The sequence below is a fragment of the Strongylocentrotus purpuratus genome, unplaced genomic scaffold (assembly GCF_000002235.5).
Source record: "Strongylocentrotus purpuratus isolate Spur 01 unplaced genomic scaffold, Spur_5.0 spur5_scaffold_20, whole genome shotgun sequence".
Taxonomy (NCBI): domain Eukaryota; kingdom Metazoa; phylum Echinodermata; class Echinoidea; order Camarodonta; family Strongylocentrotidae; genus Strongylocentrotus; species Strongylocentrotus purpuratus.
In genome coordinates this window covers 26,250,936-26,276,741 of record NW_022145606.1, presented here as the reverse complement: position 1 = coordinate 26,276,741, position 25,806 = coordinate 26,250,936, and the positions used below count along the sequence as shown (strand labels likewise).

Genomic DNA, 25,806 nt, shown 5'->3' with positions numbered 1-25,806 from the left:
AAGCCATTTTTGAGTATTAAATCGATCGGGAGTATTATAATTCAGCAGTAAAAGCTATAATTTATCTTTATTTCGTGATGAATCCAACGTTTTCTTCCATACATGATGAAACTAATCCTAGTGCGTTTTATCATTTCAAGAGCCTTGAAGGGCCTAAAAGAAAGACACACACACATTTTTTTTTTCTCGTGAGTCCATCCCCGTTAAGGTTCGTGAAGATTTAACCTGGTAAATGGCCGAATTAATTTTCTTCCCGTTATTTGCTTACCTCTTCTAGGAGATACAGAAGTGTAAAACACTTCACAATATTTTATCGTACACATAAATGTTAGAACAAAGATGTATAAGGAGGGTTCCTACCACAGCTTCCTCTTCACGCTTATTGTTCATCACCCAAACATGCACATCCCCATTGGTCCATTTAACAAAGAAGGGCTGTTCATCTCCAATCTTGTCTGCATCTCGTAACCTTACAGAATTTGTTACATCCTAGAAGAAAACAAAAACGATATTTTCTAAATAAATAGCAACCGAGAAACCGTATTTATGTAAAATGTAATTACATCAATAGTAAGCATAGTATTAAGTTATCAAAAGTGGGAGAGGTTTCATAAGTAGTTTTATATAATTAATATTACCGAATTCAGAGCTGGCTCAGGTAGTTCTCTTAGAAATATGCCATAATGGTGAAAGGAGCTGGTTAGGCAAACATGGAGGAAATCAGGATTTTAAAAAAATAAGATAGTTACGATTAATATTTAAAATTCCAATCAATCAAAAACTAATTTGCAACACTGTGATGTACTTTGCGAGCTGCTCTCCAAATTTCGTTGTGCATACAATTTCATAAACTTAAAACACATAAATCGTTATTGATGACGGAAATATAATTTTCCATACAGTGTTTTTGCAACCATTTCAAAAAAGTTTAAAACTGATGTCGATTCATTAATTCAACATCCTCAGAGTGGTACAATTATTAAATAGTTATATAAAAAGGAGGCATCTGAATTGCGCATAGTTGTATATCTATAAATCCCAAAATAGTTTGTTGAACTCTATTAACATAGTATTTTTCATGGGAAACATGATTAACACTTATCAACACCTAAAACACTCAGAAATATCATTATTATTATCATTATTATCATTATTATTATTATTATTATTACTATTATTACTATTATTATTATTAATATTATAATTAATATTATTATTATTATTATTATTATTATTATTATTATTATTATTATCATCATCATCGAATCCACCATGACCCTCATCACCATCATAATAGTCATCATCATCTGCGCCATTATTATTATCTCCATCACCACAATCACCTCCACCATCCTCATCATCACCCCTATTATCACCATCACAACCATTATCATCATCGTTATTCCAATAATTATCACTCAAAGACTAAAGGCAATATTCTCTGAAGGTCAAGCTTTCCGTCGTTTCGTATAACACGCAAATAATGAGTAAAAGTACATAACAATCCGTATTACTTTTTCTACACCCGCAACATCAATCGCCAAATATAACCGCAGCTTAGCAGAACGATCAGGTGCTGTCTTTGAGTAAGGGATGCATAACATTTGTTTTCCTGTCCACCATCTGAAGAGAGCAAACCAGGAGCAAAATTCGTCAATGTGTAACTCGAGCTCCTTCTCCCTAACAATGCAGGCAGGAATCTCGGCCAAGTTCCCCGAAGCTACCTCATGTGTCGTAAGTTCTCCTCCTTAAAAAATGGAAAACGAAAGATAATAATAAACGAAACTAATAATAATAATAATAATAATTATAATAATAATAATAATAATAATCATAATAATAATACTAGTACTAATAATAATTATAATAATAATAATAATAGTCGGTTCTTGTATAGCGGTCATGTCTGTCAGACTTGATACTCTTGGTGCTTTACATTAACCAAGCTTTAGCATTATGATAATAATATTGATAATAATAATACAAATATTAATGGTAACAACATTGATACTAATGATAATCGTATTAATAATAAGTATAATAAAATATAAATCATTATTGCAATATAAATTCAATTATAACAATAACGAAAACAATACTAATACTGGAAGTACTGGAATCAATCAAAGAACGACACTAATAGGGATAATCAAATATATAAGTACTAATTGAATAAATACAGATGCATATATGAAAACAAACATACATTATACATCTTTAATTAGTCAATTAATAAATGCAACACTCTGTCCTTAGTTCTTCTTTTTTGTATTTTGCTTTTGTCCTTGTTGTATTTTATTTATTACAGCAAAACGGTTTTTCAAGCTGCATATAAACTTTTTTAAAGGAAAAACCATAAGGACTCAACAAAAAAAAAAGTATGGACACACCATTACCTATCTTTTAAGAACCTTCGGGGAAATTGTGTATTGATGGGGATATCAGGAAATATTGAAGGGAAGTAGAGTTTTAGTAAAGTTTAACAAAATAATTTCTATTTTGTTCCGATTCCTATCTCGTTGGAGGTGAGTTTCGTAAGAATATCAGAGAAGATATGTCACCGGAAGATATTTATCACATGCCCACACATTCAAAAGTAATAACCAGATAATATGTAAAAGTTTGGATCAAAAGTGCACATCACATGTCTGTCCTATTTTATTAGGCGGTGTCACAAACTGAAGAGGCCAAAAATCCGGATTTTAGTTGTCCGGATTTTAGTTATCCTCTTGAATGGCTGTCTGTCATCAATTATCCCTTCAAAAATCCCTTCAAAAATCCTCTTACACAGCAAGATAATTCTCCCTTGAAAGGATTTTTGAAGGGATTTTTTTTGTCTGGCACCAATGTTGAAATAATCCCTTTAAATAAGCATTGTGACGTTTAAATGCGCGCATTTAAACGTGTGATGTCACAATGCTTATCTACCTAAACGGCGCATGCGCAATGGCCCATCAAAAATCCGGATTTTAGTTATACGGTTTATTCGTAGCATGTCTGTCACCAGTCTGTCACCCACGTAAATGAAAAAACAAAATTTCTCAAATCTAGTTTATTCAAAATGGGTCGGGATTTTCTGTGTGCACCGCCTAATGGCGGTTTTCTCAAGTATTTGCTCAATAGGCGGTGTCACACACAGACAAACAATCTGGATTTTATTTATCGGGATCTTGTTAATTGGCTGTTCGTCATCAATTATTAACAAAAGTCCTCTAACAAAGCAAAATAATTCCCCCTTGAAAGTATTTTTTAGGGGATTTTTTAAGGGATTTTTCTGTCTGACACGGATGTTAAAATATTCCCCTTTAACAGTCAGACCGCAGCCGGTGCGAAAACCCTCTATTTTATTCAGCACGTATATGAGTAGTGCAAACAGTCTTTCCGATCGGCAGTTTTTGCCTTTATAATTCTTCATTACTCATGAAATTGGTCTTATTTTACAGATAAGACGTTGCACTTTCTGTATACTTATATAACAATCATGCTAAATATATTTTTGGAACAGATAATTCGCCTAGAAAGTTTTTTTTTTTTTTTAACGATAAATCTATCTTAAGAGTAGGGCTGATTTTCACATATAAATCATTCTTGCGTCACAAATATGTTATAATCAGCATAAAGCATAGATATTTGTCTTTAGAATGATATCAAAATTATTGTATTTTACGCTGTACCAGAGTCAGGAAGCAAGAAAAATCACGCGACTGTTTATGAATAATTAATAGAAGTAGTCAATTTTGCCGATGTGATAATCGAGAGTTCGGATTGGTCAAATACGTCCACTACGTCACATATGTTCCACTTTGGTTCAATAACTTTCTTAATACCGTATAGTAGTAATCTTGCCTTGTGACGTGCGCCTGTAATGCACGTGCGCGCAAGGAGATATGACAACAATTAGGACCCTGGATAAAATACGTCACCTGCCATCTAAATAAATCTTTTCTACAATATTTCTTTTTTAATCATTTTTCTTATTTTTTCGGCCAGTCGGTCGCGCGGCGGAGCTCCCTAGAGTTTAATAATCAGTTATGCATTGCCATTGCTAAGACGGCGAGCGTGCACGAGTATGAAATCACACAATTTCGCGCCATCATAGAAAGAACAAATTTGTAATTTCCGGGGTTTTAGGGTCTTAATTACTTTGATTATAAAGGGAGCATGATTTTGCGTCAATTAGGTTTTGACATTATTTTGATCAGTGACTTTTCACCTTTCCAACGAATCTCAAAGTAAACAAATTAATTATGTACCAGAGTCAGGAACCCAAAGCGAAATTCCGGGTACAAAATAACTTTTGAAATGTTACAAAATAACGACAATAAAAGTAGTGGAAAAGGATAATGATAATAATACATTGGATTTATATAGCGCCATTATCCATTTTAATTAAATGCTCAAGGCGCTTCAAAATATTAGGAACACATTACATCATGACAAAGAATTGTGTACATTTACATAAGAAAGAAAATGCAAAAATGAAAGAATGAATGAATGTCTGTCTTCAAAACGCAAAATTAAACAAATGGGATTTAAGGTTGCTCTTAAAAGATGTTGAAGAGTCGGAGTTCTTCAGCTTCTGTGGAAGTGAATTCCACAGGACTGGTCGGGCATGAGCAAATTCTCGTTCCCCCAAGATTTCTTTGAAGGCGGTATGTGTAGAAGACCAGAGTTGGAAGATCGGAGGGTACGTGTTGGTTGGTAAAGGTGAACTAAAGACTGGTTGTATTCAGGAGCTGTTTTGTTCATGATTTGATGAACTAAAAGAAGGATTTTGAAAATTATACGTTCTTTTACAGGTAACCAATGGAGATTTTGTAAGATAGGAGTAATGTGATTATGTTTGCTCGACAGAGAAATGATGCATGCAGCTGCGTTTTGTAGTTTTTGTAATTGTGTAATTTGTGAATTTGATAAATTATAGAGTAAACTGTTGCCGAAATCCAAACGTGAAGAAATAAGTGAGTGGACAAGTTTCTCTGTTGCCGAAGGAGTCAGATATTTCCATATGAAACCAATATTGCGCAATTGATAGCGAACTGATCTGGAAATGCTTGTGATTTGTTTGGACATAGACATTTGAGAATCAAGAATGACGCCAAGATCGCGACATGAATTTGATAAGGGAATGGTGTTACCGGAAATAGACATTGAGTCTATATTTCATTTATAAAACTGAGATTTTGAGCCGAAAGGAATAAATTCGCATTTACTATGATTTAATAGCAGAGAATGTGACTTCATCCAGGCGTCAATATCAGCGATGCAATTTTCCAAATTATCCCTTCAAAAATCCCTTCAAAAATCCTCTAACAAAGCAAAATAATTCTCCCTTGAAAGGATTTTTGAAGGGATTTTTTTTCGTCTGGCACCAATGTTGAAATAATCCCTTCCCAATAAACAGAACACCAAAAAGTAATCTCTTTGGGAGTGTATTTTAAGTGATTTTAAAGTATAGTGCCTTTTGAACTAGATTTAAACGTTATCGACACGTGCCTTCATTTAAACAAAAAGGTACTCCTGTTCACGTTTTCATCTAACCTAAAAACCACCAGTTTATCACGCGACTGGAGTAACGTGATTCCACTTACCTCTGTAAATCAAATGTTTATGACCAAATAACCACTTGACCAAGCAACGAGTTTTTTGTCAGTTTACCGATGGTGGCGATAAATACGTAATTATTTGGTCTTGTAAGCACCTTTATTGATTGGTTTCAAAGGTTATCCAAGGTTGATGGTAATAATCACGTTACTTACACCGGCTAATCGTGTTATTGTTCTGTCCGTGAATCTCTGGTTATATTCAACTAGTAATTCTGAGGTGTCTTACACACCTCTTCAAAAGGTTTCAAAGTTACCATAAATTTCTTGGTTATGATAACGTGGCTCAAGCTGATTACTAATCTAAGCTGTGAAAACGTGATATGTAGGTGTGAAAATTAGTAATTATTAAGTGTTTTAAAACACCTTTTTAAATGGTAGTCAAAGTTGCCATAAGTTCCGCGGTGATGATCTCGTGACTCAAACGGATTATTGATCTAAGCTTGTCATACGTGACTTTTAGGAGTGAAAAATTAGTCATTATCAGGTGTCTTAAAACACCTATTTAAATGGTTTCAAAGTTACCATAACTTTCTTGGTGATGATCACGTAGTTAAAACTGATTACTAATCTAAGCTGTGAATCCGTGATATTTAGGTGTGAAAAATTAGTCATTATTAGGTGTATTAAAACACCTATTTAAATGGAAGTCAAAGTTGCCATAAGTTCCGCGGTGATGATCTCGTGACTCAAACGGATTATTAATCTAAGCTGGGCATACGTGACTTTTAGGTGTGAAAAATTAGTCATGATTAGGTGTCTTAAAACACCTATTTAAATCGTAGTCAAATTTGCCAGCAGTTCCGCGGTGATGATCGCGTGACTCAAACGGATTATTAATATAAGCTGGGTATTCCGTGTTTTCCATGTGTGAAAATGAGTTATTCTTGGGTGTCTTGATGGTTCACAGTTACTATTTAAATTCCGTGGTGATAATCCCGTGACTGTTGGCATATTTCTATGTTCACCAGTTGATAACTGACTGTTGGCATATTTTCATTGCACCAGTTGATAACTGGAGTGTGCCGTTTCCAGTTGCACCAGTTGATGACTGAGCGTTGGCATATTTCGAGTTGACCCAGCTGACACCAATTCATTTGCATATTGAATATGGGGTGCGTGCAGATCTATGATTTTTAAACAATTTATCTGAATTTACAGCATATTTCTTAATTACTGATGATTTAGTTATATGCAATTCATTTCGAAAATACTACAAATATAAATTACCAGTTATTAGGACATTTCGCTACTTCGTATAAATAGTTAAACATGAATAAGGGAAACATTAACTGTGAACTAAAATAATTTCAATAAAGTACAAGTATACGAATTTTTTTCGATCAATTCAATTATGTAAGTCTACTTATTACCAATGCCCTTACATTGGAAATACAGACGTACCAGTATTGAAGTATTTTTGCTGTTCAACTGGTTGGAAGTTTTACCAAATGGTTCTAATGGCTCAGCTAGACCAGTTGAATTATAACTGGCCTGGATCAACTGGATCATTTAGCCCATTTCAATTTCCAGGGTTACCAGATGGCATTAAAAATGGTTCATCAACTGGACCAGTTGCAACTAGCTTTCTCTTCTGGGATGTTTTCACCCTCCCCCCCCCCCCCCCCCCCCCCCACCCAACCCCCTCTAATCCCAAACTGCTTCCGGCGCGCCTGGACGTAATTATGGAAGATCCAAGACACGATGTTCAGAAACGGGATGAGAACGTCATTATTTTGGTTCATTTATTGTGTAAAATTTGCGTAATTATTGGGTTGAACGCGGGTTACAGTAATATACTTCCTCTTCGACGTTAATTTCACGTGAATGAAGAACATGATTCATCTCAAGTCAGCCTCGTAATATTCACGTGAATTTCACGCTGATATTTTGACTAAAACTATCATTAACGCTTCACGTGTTTCTGTGACGCGATAATTTCGTGTATGAAGATGTAATTTCATAACCAAACAAACACGGGAGTATTAGGTTTACAAACCATGGTCTCCAAGGTAGGGATAATCACGTTATTATAATGGTGATATTGCAGTGACAATTGCGTGATTTAGTGTACGTGTGTTTTAAGTTACCTAATGCAATAAACGTATTAACACATTTACGTAAATGTACGGTGTTTGAAGAACGTAACTCTCCTCAAGTCGATACCTTGATATTGACGTGATTTTCACGTGATTTTGTTTATTGGGTTTAAATAAGCGAAATCCAAACGTGAAGAAATAAGTGAGTGGACAAGTTTCTCTGTTGCCGAACGAGTCAGATATTTCAATATGAAGCCAATATTGCGCAATTGATAGCGAACTGATCTGGAAATGCTTGTGATTTGTTTGGACATAGACTTTTGAGAATCAAGAATGACGCCAAGATCGCGACATGAATTTGATAAGGGAATGGTGTTACCGGAAATAGACATTGAGTCTATATTTAATTTATTGAACTGAGATTTTGAGCCGAAAGGAATAAATTCGCATTTACTATGATTTAATAGCAGAAAATGTGACTTCATCCAGGCGTCAATATCAGCGATGCAATTTTCCAAATTTTGCAAGGTTTGGGAAGCTCGAATTCGATGGGGCCGTAAAGAAACAAAAATGTGTATGTCATCTGCATATAAATGATATTTAACAGAGTGACGTTGAAAAACATTTCTGAGACCAGTTAGATATATTGAAAATAAGGTGGACCCGCCCACATAGCCTTGGGGTACTCCACAGCCAAGTGGCCTGGGGGAGGATGTGAAACCATTTAAAAGGACAGACTGTGAATGGCACGAAAGATATGATTCAAACCATTTGAAAGCCTGGTCCTGGATACCCAGACTTGTAAGAGTATTTACAAGTATTTTGTGGTCTACGGTGTCGAAGGCTGAGGACAGATCTAAAAGGACCATGGCAGTGACAGATCCGGAGTCAATTTCTCGTAAGATTGAGCTTGAAACATTGATGAGAAGGGTCTCAACACTATGATGAGGGCGGTAAGCTGACTGTGAAGGGTCGAATAATTTGTGTTCCAGCAAATAATCTGAGAGTCTAGAGAACACGACTCTCTCTAGAATTTTAAACTAAAATGGCAGATTACACACAGGACGGTGATTTTTCAGGGATTCATGGTCCAAATAGGGTTTTTTCAACAAAGGGCGTATAAGTGCTGTTTTTAAGACTGAGGGTACAGTGGCTTGATTCCTACTAAGATTATCAATGTGAGAAATAATCGGGGCAAATATCAGAGCGCAATCTTTTAAAAGCATGGTAGGAACTGGATCTAATGGACAAGATTAGTTTAGGGGGCAATTTACAAAGAAGGGAAATAATTTCATCTGCGGTGGTATGTTGAAAGGTCCTTAGTATGGAGGAGGTGACAGGTTCGAGTGGTATAACATTTGGATTAAGACTATCTCGGATGTTTTAAACTTTTAAACAGAAGAACTTAATAAACGTTTCAGCCATGGAATTGCCATCAACATATGACGGCAATGGAGAAGACTGTTTGCGGTTCAAGAGTCGATTGGCGACATTGTAGAGTTTGTTGTGATCATCGCCGCAGTCCTCGATGAGTCTGGTGTGGTATGAACGTTTCGCCTTGGATTGTTTCAAAATGGTGAAATATGGCAAGTTTCATATCAAACTGAAGCTGAAAATTTCGAGAGTAATTACCGTTGCGCGCTGCCATGCTGACTGAAGCTATCGACCCAAAAAGCAGCTGCATTTACACCCTTACAAATATCACGAAAAATCTCGTTAATTTCAGCACACGTGGATGTACGAGATCACCAAAGAGACGCTGGATAATAATCAGCGTACAGCCTCATTATCGCGCACGCTGCGGTCTGAATGTTAAGGCCAGTGTAAGGTCAACTTTTGACTTAATGATTGGCTGGCATATGGTTTTAAACACGCTATCATAAACTGCGCACAATTATATTAGCCCGCATTTAATGAGACGCAATGACAATGACAACTTATTCTCATGTCACCCACGTTGAGGTATTGGAGAAGTTTACAAACAATTTGAATTTGTCAATTTAACACTGTGAAATATACAATACAAATACAATTAATGTTAATCCATACAAAATAACACTATCGACAATAGTGAGAAAAATTATGATGATAATGATAATAACAATATTGATGATGATAATAATAATTTTAATCAAAAACAAAACGATGAGATTAATTAAAACGATAATTAATAAAGAAATTAATGGAAGCATTTGAAAAAGAAATTTACTGGCACCAGTAAATTGATATCTGAATTAATGAATTACTGAACATATTCTTGATATCAATTTAATAAATTGATAAAACAGAAAAAAGAGAAAAATAAAGTTAATATTGAACTCATAACATGTTTTTTGCACATACTTGAATTAATGAAAACGAAGCATTATTTTTCGACAGAATTTTACTAAGTTTAAACGTGTTTGTACATTATTGGAGTTAAAAAGCTGATCCATTTTCAGTGTATTTGGTCTTTCAATAAAATATTTATCGATGAACAATTTTCTGTCTGAACGAAAGGTAGGGCATACAAACAAGCAATGAAATTAATCTCCAAGCGATTGCAAATTGCACAGCGTACATAGCCTCATTTCCCTTGGAGTATTTGAATATCTACCAGTTACAATCGGCAGGTAATGATTGCCACAGCGAAAACGACTTAATATTGTCCGATCTCTTTTAATGAGATCGATTAAGTATCTTTCGAAACATAAAGAATGTTTAAAGATTCGATAGTTAACACAATGCGAATTATCGTACATACAAGCAGACCAATACTGAGCATGAGAATCTCTCAATCGACGTTCCACAGTTGTTTGACCCACTCACAGCTAGTATTTTCACAAATTTCCCATAAATTAGACATCCCCATATTGTCCGGAGTCAGCTTGATTTTTTTAAACCAAGGTGCCTGATATATATTCTTCTCAAAGAGTAATTTTAAGATAATATACACCTTACCAGAAAATGTATCCTGTCCACTATGTACAATCCTACACCAGAAGTTTATCATTCTGTTTTCGATATATTTCTCAAGTTTAAGCCTCCCCAATTCACCAAGTACCACACAATTTGCAGTTGTTTTGTTGACAGAAAGGGCTTGCTTACAAAATTTCATGTAGAAAATTTCAAGATCATGTAGCACTTCAAATCCCCATATCTCACTTCCATAGAGCAGAATAGGCAACACAAGTTGATCAAATAATTCCAAGAGGATATCAATAGGTAAGTGCAGTTGGTAAGTTTTAGATAATAGACTATACATTGCTCGTCTAGCTTGATTAAGTTGCTTAATTTGTGCTTTACGAAATTTGTTGTTGTAGTTAAAAGTAGTTCCAAGATAGACGTATTCATCAACAACTTCTACAATATCATGATCAAATTTAAATATAGGAATTGTTCGAACTTTACCACGATAAAATACAACAACTTTGGTTTTAGCTGTGTTAACTTGAAGAAACCATTTTTTACAGTAATCGGATATTACTGCATCAAGAGCAAGCTGAAGATCACTTTCAGTTTTTGCAAGAACTATTGTATCGTCTGCATACAGTAATGTAAAAAGCCTGAGATATACATCTATACCCTTTTGATACGCAGCTGCATCAATCTTGTCAGGAAGAATATCTATCCCTCCAAACTTTTCGCAAATGAATTGTTAATTCGCGTTAATTGCGCATTACTTTTGATTGAACGTGTGATGTCACAATGCTTATCTACCCTAACGGCGCATGCGCAGTGGCCCATCAAAAATCCGGATTTTAGTCATCCGGATTTTTCGTAGCCTATCTGCCACCAGTCTGTCACTGACGTAAATGGAACAAAAATGGGTTTCTAAAATTTGGTTTATTCAATATGGGTCGGGATTTTTCTGTGTGACACCGCCTAACCTCTCGTTAATTAGAGAATTAATTAACCTCACAGTACACGCCAAATTGTTGGTGGTACGCGATCAGCTTGAACAAACCACACTATCAATTTATCCCGCTTCTTCTTCTCCTACTAAGTGAGGCTCCTCCTCACCGTCCGTGGTCTTGTATAGAAGTCACACGTGGTCTCATATGACGAATTAAATTGTAACTCTAACCCGACGTTTATCCTGTTACGAATGTATTTGACAAATCACACGAACCATTCTTTATATTTATCGCTTTCAATGAATCATTACTCAAATACAAAGTTCACCAGTGACATCAAATTCAGAGGTCAAAGTGTGAGCATGTGAGTTCGCGAAGTCATCGTAGACCGTGCGGAGGAGAGTGTGATTTGCTCCAGCTGATTAACTGTTTTCCTTTCTGATTCGTCCAGAACAGTTTGTTTGAACATTTGACAATTCTGGACCACAATTTGCCGATTCATTGTTTTTTGTACGAGGGGAAAAAGTTTTCTCCAATATTTAATTATTTAGATCTATGTATACAGCCATTGACACCATACTTAGGTATTGTCTTTGGGTGCATTTTCAAACTATGATTTCTGCCACATTGACGACAGAATGTGTATTAGTGTGTAATAATCTATATGCATATTTCAGTTTAAAAAAAAACATTGGACTATTCTATTCAATTTCTTCTTTTGTTTCCTTTCTATATCATAAAATAGTATGGTAGCCATTCACGGGAAGGAACGTAAGAATAAACATACCTCTACAATGGTAAAGTATTACATTTACATCCGTGTTGACAACGCTGGCACAATGGGGCAGTTGTAATTGAACAGGAAGCTTAAACTTTAAGCCCCCAGGTTTGAGTTCAACGCCAAAACTTGCCATCATCTCTTCGCCTTGGATGCCCGGAACTGGACAAGTTTCGAGTAGTCTCATAGATATATCTTGGTCTTTGTCAAGTGCACCTGCTGGTACAGTCAAGTGGACGCCATACCGACTGAGATGTATTTCGCCCCCTTCCGGACCAATAACTTGTTGCACTGTCCGCTTTATCCTTTTTGACTCAACATCCAATTCTGAAATGAAATACAACATTTTTACAAATGATAATATTATTTAAGATGCGGTCATTGCTTGTCATTGTAGTTGCGAATGGCATAGGGACCCTATAATCCACATTTCTTACCTTACTAGGTACATTTAAGCCGAATCGCCAAAGTAACTAGCGCTAAAGAATATAAGGTACCCATTAACATACGTGGAGAGTGGACAACTATAGATTTACGTTTATCTAACTGACGATTGGCCGAGTTTGGATTTGAAACCAGAAATGTGTGATCTGCAGTCCAACCACTTACACACCAGTCCCCAACACCTTTACTATACCCTGGACTGTTTGTCGAGTTTGTTTCAGCTGACAATAAACACATTGAAATGTAATTGTAACTTAAATCTGTACAAATATACAGTTTACACACACCTAATACCCAAAACACACAAGTGCGCGTGTGTGTGTGTGTGTGTGTGGGTGCGTGTGTGTGAGAGAGAGTGTGTATATCAATCGGGTATTATTTGTTACGACTAGGGACCTAACTTTAACGACACCGGCGAAGACAGAGCTGACCAAGTGAAAGTGCTGCTAGAACAACTCGGAAAATCTCACTAGCCTTTTCACTAAAGCACCCCTATTGCAGCATTTAAGCCCGAAAATTCATAAGCACGTTATATATTTGACAATCATTCATTTCAAATTTCTGGGAAATTAGTATATTTTATGTAGTGATACATTATTGTTTGCCGAGCATCCCTAGCATTCTTAATATCATGTTAATATTGTAAAACGGACTGATAACAATTTTGAAGACATTTACATATTAAAAATAAATTACCATCCAATAGAGCGTTGCGCTCCTCTTCCGGTATTCTGTTTGAAAAAAGAGAGAAAAATACCAATGAATAAACGAATTTTGATTAATATTTAAATTGAAAGTAAATGAATACGTATGTTTATGTTGTGGATATTAATACAATTTGTTATTCAAATCAATGGCGGTCAGTATCTGATATATGATATTGACCGTCATAGATTAAGTTTGAACAAAATACACTGGGGGGGGGGGTGCTCGAGCTTCTTTTATACATTCAGTTATATACATTTTGTTAAAGAAGTGAAAATGAAATAGAGGAATTATATATCGAACTGAAAGCTTACAAGCTATAGATTAATAATATCAAATAATTGCTACTTTAGTGCCTGTCAAACTTTCTGAAAACTCGAAATCTAAAGCTTTGAAAATTAGGAGTTGTCGACCTAAACACTAGCTATCGAATTTGGTGACATCATTGTAAGTGGAATACGCATATTCACAATGACTTTGCATTATTTAAGCACGGCTCATCGCCTCAGCTAAATAGGTGTACCGATCAGGTGCACATGGTATGTCGTCACTGTAACTTAGGCAAATTAGACCCCTGTTGACCTGTCATTTGGAGAGGTGCGGAAAATAAGGGTTTAGCTTGCTTTTGTGCAATATCGATAGGAAAAATATTTTGAATTCCTTGATTGTTGTATTATTATGTTCATTCAGCTTTCCATTGATAAAAAAAATTAGTATTTTCATCGGATATGGTCTTTAACGCTCATCTGTACTAGTTTGGCCAGAAGGAATTAGACCAAACAGCGAGGCCATTCACAGGTGGCTATCTCATCAACTCAGCTCTCATATAACATAAGACATGGGTGAACAATATGCACCGATTGGAGAAGTTTTCTATATAGAGAGATCAAGTAGCTACAAGTAGGACTGTGTTAAAGGTATAAGTGGTACACCTTTAAAGTAGTTACCCTGATACAACTAGCTGCCAGAGTCTATGTGTGTTAGTGAGGTGTATTGGTGTGTCACCACTCGCGTCGAACGTTGTACATATGGCTCCCTTGTCGAGGAGGTAGAGAAGAAGTTTCTCGTTCTCGCTGAGCGGCTCGTACTCGGGATATCTTGATACAACCTAAACTTACAAAAACATGTTAGATGGTTTTCCAGTTTAAATAGGTACAATTTCATTTACACACAGTTACGTACATTTACATTATTTTATTTACGTATCCTTAAAGGTATAGACCAGTTCTGGTCATGCGATTGCATGGTAAAATAAACGTTGTGGAATCGATCTAGCATATAAGTATTGGTGTGTACTACAAGTTTCTGGAATCATCAAAATGATAAGAAATTTTGCCCAGTCTTGGTAAAGTTATAAGCACTGTACACAGAATGATGTATATGGGACTACGCGATATCTATCCAAGCGGATCGATAAGATAATTTACCAAATGTGTATCATCACGTACTAGTTGAAACATATTAATACACATGTTTGATAATAAGAACTTTCATTTAATTTGCTGAGAGGGGGCGTTTCCAAAACTGGTCTATACCTTAGATGTATTTTACTAATCCTTTTTTTTTTGGGGGGGGGGGTTGTAGACTTTTGATCAACAAATTAAGAGAGTATTCGTTGATATTAGTTAAATATTTTAAACAAAACATTAAACATTCACAAATAAATTTCATTTGATTCATTCCCTATTTCAACTATGAGCATGTGCTTGCTGCACAATACCTTAAATAATTGGCGTAAAAAAGAAAATGGAAACAAAATAAAATTACAGCAAAAACATTGTTGATGTGATTTTTACATTAAAATAAAGGGGAATGACAAAATAAGTTTATCATACAGCATTATCAAATGAAATCCTTTAATCCTAGATTTTCGGTTTATATATTTCTTTTTTGTATAACTAGTTGGAAAATGTCTTACCGGCTCGAAACCATTGGTGGTTTGGACCTTCTTGTCAGGATTTTCCGGTCCACCCCACAGTGTTACAACCATATGCAGACATGTTTTTCCGTCATTGGTTCGGATGTTCAAGTCTGCTCCGGCTTTGATCAAGGCCTCAATAACGGGGGAAAATCCACCTTCTACGGCCAGATGCAGTGGCGTTTTTCCCTGACAGTCTTGTTCCTCAAGGAAGGAGCAGCTCTGCAGTTGGTTCAGTTAATGCATGAAGAAGAAAAAATACAAAGGAAATGTACGATGTTGATGTGGCAAAACCCATGAAATCAGATTTCAGGGTGATAATCTAAATCGTCCAAAGATTAGAAGACAGTTTAATATATACACTTCCTTTATTTGGTGTAGTCCTAAACAGTGTTGTATCTATGGATCATGGTGACCGGTCAAACACTGCAACTGCATCCCTCGCCCACTTTTTTTTTTCTATGCAACTTCACACGAAGCAGAGCGACCGAAAAGTATATTTTAGATATTTTAAGCCTCAACAAAAGCATTTTTCAAACGCTTAATCCGGAAAATAAAAGAAACAAAACGACAATGGAGCACAACAATCGAGAGGTAGCATTTCAATTTGTTAACATTGGTTACGATTTTACTACTCCCTCGAATGGGTTGCAAAATTAACAGAAGGCAATGAAACATGTTGTCATGGGTTTAAATAAGACAACCACAAATTACGTTTCCTGTCTTATTTTGAACATTTTCGAATGCAATTTCATACGCTTTATCGTAAATTGGGGGGGGGGGGGCAATACTTTTAAATCGGCTGATTAATATGAAAGTTATACACAGCAGTGAGGGCATAATTACGAAGTACTCACACCAAATACCTTTGGAACAGTGTAACACGTCCGAGGCGTAATACCCGAGGGTGTTTGGACTGTTTTGAAGGTACCAAGTGTGAGTAATTTTTAGTAACGCTCATGCAAATTGGTGTGAATTATTTTGTTAATAAGTATTATGTTTTATTTCTTTTAAAAAATGATGTTTTATAACATGATTTTACTAATTTGTATCCAAATTACGCGTTAAGCAAAATAAGTGTCTGATCACGTGTACGCTTTCAACCAATTATTTGATTAAGATCCACGTCATCGTCTTGTAATCTAAGATAACAGGAATTAAAACAATGATATTTGTTGTCTCTCTCTCTCTCTCTCTCTCATTCTGTTTTGGAACGTTTTAACAACGCTATTTCAAGCTATATCCTATCATGAAACGCGAAATGACAAGATCCAGAAGCAGCATGTGTGAAGGAGCTAGGTGACCAATATCTAATTTTTATTGCAATTTACCAATCAAACTAATGTGCGTATCATTCTAAACGTTTGACCATTTGAATCTTTTTTCACTCTTATAAATATTTTGTATATTTTGTTTTCCCTTCCTTTTGCTCCCCTCTATTTTGCGTTGTATTGCCTCCCTCCACCTGAGGCACAGTATACGTGTCCCTCTGCCCTATTGTATACAACATATAACGAGGTTAGTTCCAACACATACTACACGCATTTCTGAAAAAATGATATGTCCATCTTCGGTTATTAACTTCAAGTTACATTTCGTCCGGTCTAAATTGTATTGTATTAGGCAATACAATTGTTTGTGCAGCTTTTTAGATACAACTTCAGATACAACATTAGATACAACTTTGAATATAACTTTAGATACACCATCAGATATAACAATTGAGAAGTTCCAACACACCGACAGTACAATTGTTTGCGTAGCACTTTATATACAACTTTAGATACAACTTTAGATACACCATTAGATACAACAAATTAAACGCAATTTTTTTGTGCAGCTCTTTAGATACAACTTCGTATATAACTTTCGATACACCATTAGATACAACAAATTAAAAGGTTAGTTTTAACAAATGCTACACTCATTTCTGAGGAAATGATACATCCTATTTCTGGTATTGACTTTAAGTGACATTTCGTCCTGTCGAAATGGTATCATATTATACAATACAATCGTTGGTGCAGCACTTTATACGGCAAAACATACCATCTGGTTCGGAAGTGGTTAAATTGAAACTTTATATTTACCTCTTCTCCCTCTTCTCGACTCACTCCTAGTTCGAGCAAATGTTCGACGCAATCCAAGTTGCCATTTCTTGCAGCACAGTGCAGAGGGAGATGCCCTGCTTTGTTCTTAAATGAGATGAGTTCTGACATTCCTTCAATATCTAGTACGTACTTTAACGTTTCTAACCTGCCTCTGTAGAGAAGAGGAACATAATGTGGATTTGAACAACTTGAGCAAGAAATAGTAGTTGAGGAACGTATTATTTAGAATCTAGGACTTGAGGACTAACTACTACTTGTGAAACTAGGAAACGCGGAACTACTACTCCAGTTGCTAGGAGTTGAGCAAGTATTAATTAATACACAACGACTAGGTGATCCAAGGCCCGGGCAATTAGGGCAGTCAAAAAGGGATTACTCAACTACTATACTTAAGAAACAAGAACTATATCAACTTTTACTACTTGAGCACCTGCTACTTGAGCAACTTCTGAGGAACAAGGACTTGAAGAACGACTACTTTATGAACTACAAGAACCTGTAATCGAGCTTAAAATGGAAGAGGACGCCGGTTCGAAACTAACTGAGTCATGTCTTTTCGATGGTGACGTTAAAGGTCGGTCCCCAGACGTAAATATTCATATCTGATTGATACACGTATGTAAAAACCCAATTACACAAACTCAGACCACTTGAACAAACTACTACTCGAGCAACTAGGACTTGGCAACTAATAGTTTTGAAACTAGTAAAACAGACCTGAAGAACTACGCAGTGGAGAACTAGGGATGTCAACTTCGCATTTAAGTATTAACTTCTTTTGAAACTAAAACTTGAGCAACTACTACTTGAGGAACTTAGACTTGAGCATCAACTACTTCAACAGCTAGGACATCAGCAATTACAATACAAAGATATTATGCCATCAATAGATCGTTGCATGTATTGAAGCCAACGAAAGTGATATCAGGGTGGAATTTAATTTGAGTAAAGGCAGAAAATGACAGAATCATCTTTTGCTTACCCTGATGATGCAACGTGAACGAGAGAATCCCCGTCATTATCCCGCTTAGTGGGATCTGCTCCATGCGCTACCAGCTTTTCAACACAGGATTGGTGGCCGTACTCGGCAGCTAAGAGTAGCGGGGTTGAATTATGGTTTGACTAGCGAGAGAATAGAACCACGAAATGAAATGACAAATCATAATTACAACTTGTCGCTTTAGAAGGTGCATGCAATAGCAATTTTGCTGCAATGAGGCCACCAGAGAACACAAAAATGACATTGTAGATATATTTATTTTCTAAATAGCTTTTCAATATACAACACACACGCCTTCTCCTGATGGAAATACAATACATACAAACTATACAGACAGGTGGAATTTACAGAGAGGTAGTCACTAGTAAAGTTTCGACTGTATTTCAATCGTACTCGAATGCGGAGTACAGGATGACGTTTTGCTTGAAGCCGATGCTTGTGATGTCACAGGCGTCGCTTTGTAGATAGTGTATGGATTAGGTCGCTTGAGGGCGTACTGGATTTTGTGTGTTACTGATTTTCCACGTCATGGGATAGTTGCCTCCCAGAGTTGCCTAAGTTTTCGTTTAATGTTGTGATACAAGCCCAATGATGTAAGTAGAAATGAATATGTTATCTTGAAGTTTATGAGTTATATTGTCTTTACAGCTAGATAGCTTAATGAATTATGATGTTTATGACACTAATTTGAGATGATGAAATATGACATGAATGAATCGTTCAAGTGAAAGATTGTACACGTGTATGTAGGTTACGTAATTGTCGTGCACGGTAGTGCGTCTTAATGTACATGTACGTAGTAGTATAATGATATGACCTTGAAGAATGACAAAGTCACCGTCGGTGAGTCATTAATTGTTGCATGTATTTAGTCACTAGATTTATAGTGAAGAAGGTATTGTTTGATTTCCTTTGTTATGATAACAGATAGTTATTAGGATTGTCAGGGTATATTTAATTTGATACATATGTTATTTTCATGTCAGTTTATGCAAGTTGACTTATTATTGTTTATCCTTTTATTAAATTGCAGATTGAACCTTGACAGCTACAGTGTGTATATAACCAAATTACAGCGGTTCGGTGTCTTTACTATGGGTCCAGGGCATCTGGGTTGGTTCGCCAAATCGTACATCACATCGAATAATACAAACGTAAAAAAGATAAACACAAAGTATTTGAAAGCATTTAAAATCTAATGTGTCACTTACCCTTTACGCTGAGGCCTATTCATTAGAGCTAAACTTGAAATTGAGACTTAGTTTATGATGTTGTTTACATTGTTTACAAAAAAGGTAGCTTTGTATTACGTCACAAATGTTCGACGTACCCAATGTCTTTATTACGTGATCTTGATAAAGACCTTGCGTACGTCTAATTCATGAAAACAGTTGGATTTAAAGCATTAAACTTCTGTTATTTCATCCCCACAATAAAAAAATCTTCTGTGTGCCCATGCCTTGAGCCATAATGCATGGCCATCCAGAGGATTTTTGTTATGTTTGGGACCGGGGTAGAATGCAATAAATTATTGAAAATTTATTGCATTTTCTGTTTTTTGTTAATTTATGGAAACTGCCCCCTACCCTAGCCCCCGCTGCGTACAGTCATGGTTCAGTGACAGAGCAATGGCCTCGTAAATGTGAGGCCCCAGGATCAACACCGTGTCGATGTGCTATATTAGTGCCCTTTTGTGGGGCATTAATCCTCATTACTGTCATTTATGACTTAAGGGCATAGCTCCCCTAGTTGATAAGCATAGTAGCATATACATGCTTTAGCAGTCACGCAAAACACACATTGGCAAATTATTATTCAATAAAATCTGAGAATGTATACTATTATCTAGATCTAGTATTTTAAAATTATTTTTAAAATAATTCCATGAATTGGGATAAAAACAAATATTCCACCTTTATGAGCGACAGTGTATAAAGAGAGATATATATATACACAAAAAGGGCCTTCTATGAAAAATACAACATAAAAAACGTTAAGAGGACACCAAATTGTTTAGCAAAAAATATATATATTCGTTCATACGTGCATCAGAACAAATAAAATAAACTACATTTGGTATCCTTAATATTTTAATATTTTTGTCATGGTATGGCGTTGATGGCTTAATTAATTAATTAATACTCTGCACTGTAGGATGAAAAATAGGTTTTAAAAAAAAGATTACAAAGATATCCCACCTGTTTGTTAACATCTGCTCCATTTTGCAAAAGAACGTCGATGCATCCCGGATGCCCATTTGAGCTGGCCAAAAGGAGAGCCGTGTATCCCATTTTGTTTGTCGAGTCTACAGAGACGCCATTTTCAATGAGATATTGTAGTATTTCCTTCCGATTACTGTTAAAGTATGAAACATAACAAAGATCGAAAACTTCATTATTCAATTTAATTAAACGATTCATCAATAATGGTGTACATGTTTGTATTGTTATATTCATAGCAGGCTTTACTTTCAACAGTCACATCTTTACTATAAAGGCAAACATCTGTTTTGCAATGGCTAATCAAAAATGGATTCATCCGTCAGGTTCTGACACCCCAATATTGCGACAATGATATAAGCTTCATCTAACTATTCTCCTCCTCCTCTTCCTCATTCACTTATTCTACCTCCTCCTTCTATTTTTTCTTCTTTTCCCTCTTTATATACCCCCTTCTTTTGCTTCTTCTGCCCATGCTCCTCATTATAAAAGCAATACCTTACTACCACTACTATTACTACTACTACTGCTACTGCAACTTCTTCTTCTTCTTCTTCTTCTTCTTTTTCTTCTCATTTCTATTTTTTCTCCTCATTTCTATTTTTTCTCTTTCTCTCTCTCTCTCTCTCTCTCTCTCTTTCTGTCCTCCCTTACAGCACCCAAAGCATGGAAATGGCAAACATTGCAAAAACTATTTTCTATATTTGAACAGGCCGTATTTTGGAGTGAAATGATAATAATTAGTTTGTTCATGAATCATTTAAGGGGAGGGGTGGCTTTTGGTGGACGGAGGGATGAAAAGTGCCCCCCTCCCCACAAAAATCCCACACATAAACAAACACACACGCAAACTAAACAAAATTTAATGATAATATTAATATTAATGAAAATAAATGAATAAATAAATAAATACAACACAAATAATGAATATGATATCAATATAAATATATACATAAATAAATATATACAATTAATTAATAAATACATAACAAATATTTAAATACCCAAACCTTTCCTTTTGCTATTGATCATTCATACATGAAAACAACAACAAAAACAAATTTAATTGACTGATGGAATGAATTAATGTATTTAATCTGTGGCCTTACCATTCGGCCGCTATATGAATAGGGGCATTTCCATTTTCAGTTTCTGCATGAATGTCGTAACCGTATTCTTTTAGAATACTGGTGATCTCAACATGGCCCGCTTTGACAGACATGTGCAACGGTGTCCAACCTCCCTGAGACTGTAAATACAATAATACATAAAGACTTTTATAGACAAAAAGCAATCAAGAATTCTGTCAGGAGTTCTAATTTGCCATTTCTTCAACATGTGCTAAATAATAATCACAACACGGATCAATTTATTTGTAATTGCTCGTAAAGTTTTAAATTATCTATATTTCCTTTTTCATTCTTTGAAATCGGATATTGCTTTAGGTTATTACAGTCTTCATTTATTTTAGTTGAAACACGATCGATTTTCAAAAAAACAGTATAAATGCGAATACAGAGCAAACTGGAGATCATTATGGTTAGTTCATTCAATTTTTACATTGCACAAATATTCTAAGTCTGGAAAAAAAAAGTAATTATATGAATTACCTTTAAACGCAACATAAATACAACTAGTATACAATTGACATGATCTTTTATGTAAAAAAAGAGTTGAATTCATGTGGTTTAAACAAAAAGGTTCATTGCAATATTGGAAAAAAAAAACTTAAAGAGAAGGTTCATTTTTGTTAAATTTGACTGAATTTGAAGTTGAATAATTGCAATCGATTAATTACACTGAGTCAAATTATTACATGTTTGTATCTTGTGAATTCGGGCAAAAATTATAAAACTTAATTAAACTTGGTGAAAAATCAACACACTCAAGGCCTCGATAACATCGTAACTCAGCTGATTTTACAGTTACGTCACAACATGAACGACGGGACGCTCGGCTAAATAGATTGACGGCGGTGCGCGATGCAGTTTGCGTGCAATGCACATTTATTGCATTGACTCTTCAGTACCGTAACCATTCATACCCAACGTTGCTTACCTTCATCAAAAGTCCCCTGTAAATACCAATATGGACGAAAACTTACTTGGTTTCAGTTTTGAGGAGATAGAAGAAGGAAGAACATCGGCAACGAAAATGGAGATTGGGGAGATCTCTAGACTAAAGATCAATTTTATAACTTCCATAACATCGATGTAGCGTTCAAGTATACTGTAGGCCTGTTTGTGAATTACGCGTACGTATTATACGCGTACGTACAACCTGCCTACATTGCATCGCACCTAGCGCAGCTTGCTTGCCGTAGCCAGCCTAGCCCGGCGCTCGAGCTAGCCGTGAATCGTGAACCGTACTGATCTAAGTCTTCTCTCGGTTTCCCCTTTCCCCTTTTATCTGATGCTACGACTTAATTTTTTAAAAGATCTCAATTAATCGGCCTAATCAGACATTTTCGTAAAGAATATCTGGACAATTTATGTATATTTGTCGCCTATTTTGCTCCAGAAGAGTCTTTAGGTCAGCATGCGAAATGTCATCTGCACTCCGGGATCAGACACGTCCACGCTGACCTGCCCTCATAATATGTGATTATTTCTTCCGATTTTATGCTCAAATGTGACGGAAAATAACATAACAATCAAACTAACCTTTGTAGAAAGTAGTATTTATTATGTGTATCTCATTGAAAATGTAAACAAATAAAGGAAATATCACCACCGGCGGTAAATATATGAACAACGTTAAACAATATCTAAAAATTGTGTCCCGAATGTGTGATGTTAGGCTTTTCATATTGTCACGTCACCTTATCGCATGTAAATAGCGCCGTCATTTCATTTTTTGAGTGGGTTCTGGAAAGGTTATCAAATCGCATTTAATTTATTATTTAGAATAGTTAGGGTTTAAAAAGTAATTTTAATACTCAGTGTGTTAAAGTTCACAGCAATATGTAGATGTATAATTTGCCTATTTTCCAAATTGTAATACTCCTTCTCTTTAAAGGGCCACTAACATAGCCTTTCGAAACATGAATACACCTCTACTTATCAATATTCCCGCCTCTGATTTTTCAGAAAATCTCTAAATTGACCAAAAAAGATAATAACCATCAATTTGTTAACAGTTTTCACGCTTTCTGGGCTACGCCCCTCAAACAAAAACGATAATACGTTTACTTGGCTTGATGACACATTTGACGTCCTTGCCAGCATGTTCGATTTGACAATTTGATAATTAGGAATGACGAAATTGCCAAAAACGTAGTAGGATTATCAAGTGCATGTTATTTTTTCGGATAAATGCCTTTTTTTCTTCTTCAAATTAATATCATAGTTTGCCTTTTTAAAGACATTTTAATTCCTAAATCACCCCTCTTTTCACCTGAGAGGCGTCTGCAGTGACGTCAAATGCGTCATCACCGAAACTGGGCTTTTTCTGGGCGTTATGAGTCGTCATTTTTAAAGCTAGATTAAAGAATTATTGATGATTTGTAAGAAAAATCATTGTCATGTTTTGAATATCCGTCAATAGTTATTCTACATGTCGTTTTTTCTTCTTCATTTTATAGCCCGTCTTTATTGGAGTGGCCCTTTAACACTAATAAGGCCGGGGGGGCCATTATGCCCCCCCCCCCTCTACGATTTTTCTGATTGTTCGAGAACGCATATGGATGGCGCCTCGCCGCTCGCTGACTTTTTTCTTTAGAGTCTTGCGCATCTTTAAAAATAGTTACAAGGTCACGTGACCTTTTGTCTTTGCATGTCGGCCCGAACATCGCTAATTGTTGTGATTTGTGTACAAAACATTTGGAAATGTCATTGCTCCTAAAAATAGATCAAACATTGGTTATTGGGTCTTGTTTAAAGTTTAGGTGGTTGTTTTGGGAGTCAAAATAGTTGAATTGTAGGAAGAAATGAAAACAAAACAAAAAAACAATAACATACATAAGTTTAAAAAAACAATGTAATACATAAGAAATTATCAAAACAAGAGATAACATAAGGAATAAGCTGGCTCTTCCAATTTTTTTTGTCGTATTATTGTTCCAAATGGTCTAATGAATATATGTAGTGAAAAAGAATGCTTAAATATGAATAATATAGGATTTATGGGCAAAAATGTGATTTTATGACGTTATTTGCATAAATTACCATAAATATGCAAATGAGGGATTTTTTTCCAAAAATTGAAATTATCATATTGTTTTATACACTTCACTTGACATGGGTGCAAATTTTCGCGGAGATCGGCCGTTTCACGGCCGAGATCTTAGGGGGGGGGGCATAATGCCCCCCCCCCCGGCCGTAGTAAGACTTCAAATAGCCCGGCCTTATTAGGGTTAAGAAAATGGTTAAAGTGACTCGGTAACATTGTTGAAGGTTGATGCAAAAAATTGCTTAATTTTTGTATAAAATGTTAATTACTAGATTCCTTCTTCTATACTAACCCTCTGACATGCAAACAATCCTGAAAAAATTCTCAAACCACGAAGATATCTATGGTTTTCTTTGAAGGCGTCGATGTACGACACCCTCTTACAGTGATTAACAGTAAATTCCCCCAACCATTTTTGAATTTTCCCAACCGTTTTTCCATGAAAAAAATACATCAAACAGGCTATAACAAATCTGTCAACACTTAACTGTCTGGAATGGAATGTAGAGCCATTGTATTGCTTTGTGACGATTTACATTCACCTAAAATGTAATTAAATTGTAATAATATAGTTGGGAGAATTAAGGAATCGATCAGATCAGTTTTTCCCAATTTATACCATGAATAATTGTCCGTTTTCACTCTAATTTTCAGATTATCTTTAATTGTACATCTAGCATTGAAGTCACTACCATAGCACCAATATCTCTCATCTGAACAATGTTACCGAGTCCCTTTAAGAACATTTCAAACCTTCACTTGTGTAGGGGGGGGGGGGAACGGAATTTTGACATACTTTGGAGAGCCCACTCACAAAGTGAAAAGACGCCGATAAAACACATGCGATAACGAATACGTCACGGTGTAACCTACCCTACATTACACATTCGGGACAATGTTGGATGCCCATTGCAATTTATACATATGGGTTTAACCTTGTTTTTTTTATATTTAACGCCAGTGGTTTTTACAGCAAATAATAC

The 25,806-nt window shown here is 35.6% G+C and overlaps 1 protein-coding gene across 1 annotated transcript in view; it reads right to left on the bottom strand.

Annotated features, from left to right (window-relative positions):
• Window positions 1-25,806, bottom strand: part of LOC105447410 (serine/threonine-protein phosphatase 6 regulatory ankyrin repeat subunit B-like) — a 56,900-nt gene that overhangs the window by 7,733 nt on the left and 23,361 nt on the right. Inside the window, exons 15-21 of the mRNA XM_030993796.1 lie at window positions 18,417-18,556; window positions 17,414-17,585; window positions 15,324-15,545; window positions 14,353-14,513; window positions 13,397-13,431; window positions 12,294-12,583; window positions 361-489 (exon numbers count right to left, since the gene is read on the bottom strand). Coding sequence (XP_030849656.1) covers window positions 361-489; window positions 12,294-12,583; window positions 13,397-13,431; window positions 14,353-14,513; window positions 15,324-15,545; window positions 17,414-17,585; window positions 18,417-18,556 — 1,149 coding nt within the window. The remainder of the gene's footprint in view (window positions 1-360; window positions 490-12,293; window positions 12,584-13,396; window positions 13,432-14,352; window positions 14,514-15,323; window positions 15,546-17,413; window positions 17,586-18,416; window positions 18,557-25,806) is intronic.